Source organism: Lottia gigantea (assembly GCF_000327385.1).
Source record: "Lottia gigantea unplaced genomic scaffold LOTGIsca_50, whole genome shotgun sequence".
Lineage (NCBI taxonomy): Eukaryota > Metazoa > Mollusca > Gastropoda > Lottiidae > Lottia > Lottia gigantea.
Window position 1 is genome coordinate 1,525,405 of NW_008709716.1, and position 3,699 is coordinate 1,529,103.

At 29.5% G+C, this 3,699-nt stretch overlaps 1 protein-coding gene across 1 annotated transcript; it reads right to left on the reverse strand.

The window, feature by feature from the left end:
• Positions 1-1,686: 1,686 nt before the first annotated feature.
• On the reverse strand, positions 1,687-3,699 carry LOTGIDRAFT_125538 (hypothetical protein; the record flags this gene model as incomplete). Its single annotated transcript, XM_009062297.1, has 4 exons — positions 1,687-1,855; positions 2,280-2,457; positions 2,966-3,098; positions 3,526-3,699. The coding sequence occupies 4 exons, from the start codon at positions 3,697-3,699 to the stop codon at positions 1,687-1,689; spliced, it is 654 nt and encodes a 217-aa protein (XP_009060545.1).

Genomic DNA, 3,699 nt, shown 5'->3' on the forward strand with positions numbered 1-3,699 from the left:
GTTCACAACGAAGTGTTTTTTGTTTGTTCAAAAACTCTTTTTTAACTTTAACAATTAAGTAGGACATTTCTTGATCTATTCAGATATTGCTAGCTCCAATATTAGGAAAAGGGATGAGTAAAATCCAAATTGTTAGTAGTGATAGGGGAGGTGGGGCCTGGTAAAAGTTTTTAGGGAGGGGTAAAAACACTCTCTCCATGCTCTTTCTTAAATGTTATTTAAATTGAAACTGATTAATAGCCAACTGACTGATGAGGCAGGATACTCTTATCCTTCTTGTATTATAATTGAATGTTTTCTCACCGGCAATATCTTCAAATTTTGTTATTTTTTATCTGAGGGTCCAGAATCCAATTCTAACAATGGTCAAGATAATTGTTCTGGATTATTCAACTCCCTTTCAACTTGGCAGGTAAATAAAAAAGAACAGAGGAAGTATACTCTATTCTTGCATAGAAAGGGAAGTTTAGATAGATATCATGCTACTTTGTTCTTGTGCCTATAAGTTTAAGGTTTCAACCTTGAGTTTAATATCTTTTTCCCCTTTTGTAGTCTTGAATCTTGGTCCAGACTTAACCAGGTTTGTAAAATAGATTTTTCCAAAACTAAGGAAAATCTAGGCTGTATCTAATGTATGTTAATTGGAATTAAGCAAAATAACTGCTCTAAACCTCATCCCACTTAAGAAATTCCCCATATTTTGTTTATGAATTATTCGTAACTTTTCAATTGGCCATATAAATTTTGGACAGCAATTATGGAAATTTATTTTGTGAGACTTGACACTTAAATGCTGTAAGTGTTGGATACCATTTTGTGAATACACAATAATATAGATTTTTATTTAGACTTATATATGTCAAAGTATTCTAGTTTGTTGTATGGTCCATTAATTGCAATTGACAGCATTTTAATGTGAAACTTATCTCATGGCCGTTTTAATATGAATATAATTTTAGGGTATGTGGAGTATTTTATGAAAAACTGATGTGTGACAGAGAAAGATTTGGATTTGGATCTGGTACCAACTGTCCTGACAGCTGTACTGAAATTTAACAAACTGTTCATACCTTTTTTGAACTTTCTATGAGATTCTGATTACATCTGCTCATTTCATACAATTTTTTTACCAAATGAGTTCTTTTCGACAAATTTTCCATTTTTAATAAATATTTCAAACATTAGGAATTGTGTGTGTAGAAAATATTGTCTGTTTATATTTACATTAGTCATTAATGGAAAGGGGCAATAGCCTGTTCCTCAATCCTTTTCATAATGTATATTTATATAATTGTGAATAAAATATTGTTTACAAAAAAAAAAGAAAAAAAAATATATAGGAAATGGGAAACTCTTTTCTACAAAAGATTGGTTCCAAAAAACAACAACAGTAAATTTATAAATTTAGTATGTAATCTGGTGTACATATACAAAATATCAAAAACAGATATCAAACATGAAAAATATTTTAAAAGGGACTTTATATTTTCAATTTGTTCATTTTAACATTTAATTTCCTGATTATATTAACAGGTCTTTCAGAGTATTCTACAAGATAATATTATGCCAATGTTAAAGAAGTGAAAAGCACTAAATATTCAGATCTCAATTGATAATTCTCATTCTAATTAGCTGTAAATGGAATAAATTGGAGAAAATCTTGATGTAATCCTTTACATATGATATTTAAGGAAAGAGCCACACTTCATTATGTCTGTCTAACAACTGAAACGGACTGTTATAACCAGCAGTGATAAAGTAAGATTTATCTAATGATGTTCCATTTAAATATGTGATCAATTTCCGTGTTTCTTCTATAAAATCTTTTTCTTCAGTAATATATCCAGGGAAAGACCTGTAAAAACAATTCATGGATTTTAAATATATTTCAATTACTGTCTTTGTCAACTTGAACATGACCACAAAAGCAATTATCAAATAGTTTTATGGTCAAAAAGCACAAAATCTTAACTTTGTCACCAACAAATTTGGCCAAATTGGAAAATATCTATGATCTTATCCAAAATGAGATGAAATCTTCATTTGTGCTAGCACAAACATTTTGACGAGCTTTTGCAAAGTCCAGGGCTACAAATCCAAAACATTTCATCAAGGGTAATAATTCTAACATGTCCATTTTCATTTATCACACCCAGTACAAACAAAATTTTTTGAAAACTATAGCCTTTTGTCTGCAAGAACAGAATGAAATACAAGCATAATAACTGTAACTCTCAAACTGTTCATCAAATTTTGATTTATTTTAAGTTCAAACTCACCTAACAAAAGCTTTAAACTTTGGATAGTTTTTAAGATAAACTGTAGAGTCTTTAGCTTTAGGTGGATTAGGAACTGAATTGGATACATAAAAAGCCATAGTAAAGTTGTTATCACACGCTGGACCCTGGCCTGGTATTAGTCTCATCAAAACTGGTGCCGTCATTTCTATTTTCATATCTGAAAAATACATTGTTCCAATTAGTAGCAGTATGAAGTAGATAAGAAAATCATATTTTAGTCCAGGAGACATGTTTGTGCATATTTGCAAACAATTTAAAATCAAAACAAGCATACTACTGACCATAGAAATAAAAACGGGGACTGGTGGATTGACTCTTCTACATATACAATATCAGAAATTTATAAATATGGGCATATTTTTCATAAAATCACTCTCATTTGGTTTATTGAGCCTATGCCTTTGAAATAATGGGAATTAATTGGAACTTTGCAGAGAATTTTCAAAGAACCTATTGGAATGGGTTTTGTTTGATTAGTCAACTGTACACATTCTTTTGTTTGAAACAAATATTTTTTCAAAATCACTTCATTCATAAACAATGTTTGAAAACCAAACTTAAAAGTAAAAAATCAGTGGAATGAATCATACTCTGTAACACAAAGTAGATTGCTTTTAAAGTGAAAACGTTGCCTGTCTTATTTCTGAATATTACAAAATACATACCTTTGACATTTTTGCCCTGGATATATTCAAATAACTTCATAAACATTTTTTTTTTAGCATCCTCATAATTTACTCCCAGCATCTCTGTCATTACCCATTTCGATGGTTCATATTGTCGAATTTGATATTTATCCTTAAAACATAACAAATTTTGGTAAGAATAAATTTTGTAAATAATTATCAATCCACTTCTTAACCCTTTCAATTCTAGCGACCAGTTAACCGGTCACATAACTACGCAAAATATACTCAGTGTACAGAGTAAAGGTGACAGTTGACAAATATTACATTTTGCTCTTGTACATTAACGGCAAACTTTATGAATTTCTATCCATTTAAAACAGCATGATAATAATTTTGAATTAAAAAATAGTTCATCTGAGGAAAAAGACACTAAACACGATATCAAGACTGTACTAAAAAATCTATTAAAGGCTACAAAATATTTAGACGTGGAATATATACAAATATGAAATAGTAACATATAAAAAATTAATTGTTCTGTATATATTGTCATTTTGTTAAAAAATGAAACTAGAAATAATTATCTTACAACCTACCTTTACATCTTTGACAACCTCAAATTTTGGGCAATCCAATTTATTACAAAAATCTGGCTTTTGGTTGAGGTTTTCTGTGTTAGTTATAGCTGGGCCTGGTAGTAGAATGTTTTTGATGCTGTAATTAGAAAGAAAAATCTTTAAAAGTTGTTTATTCAAATCAGTTGTGAACAT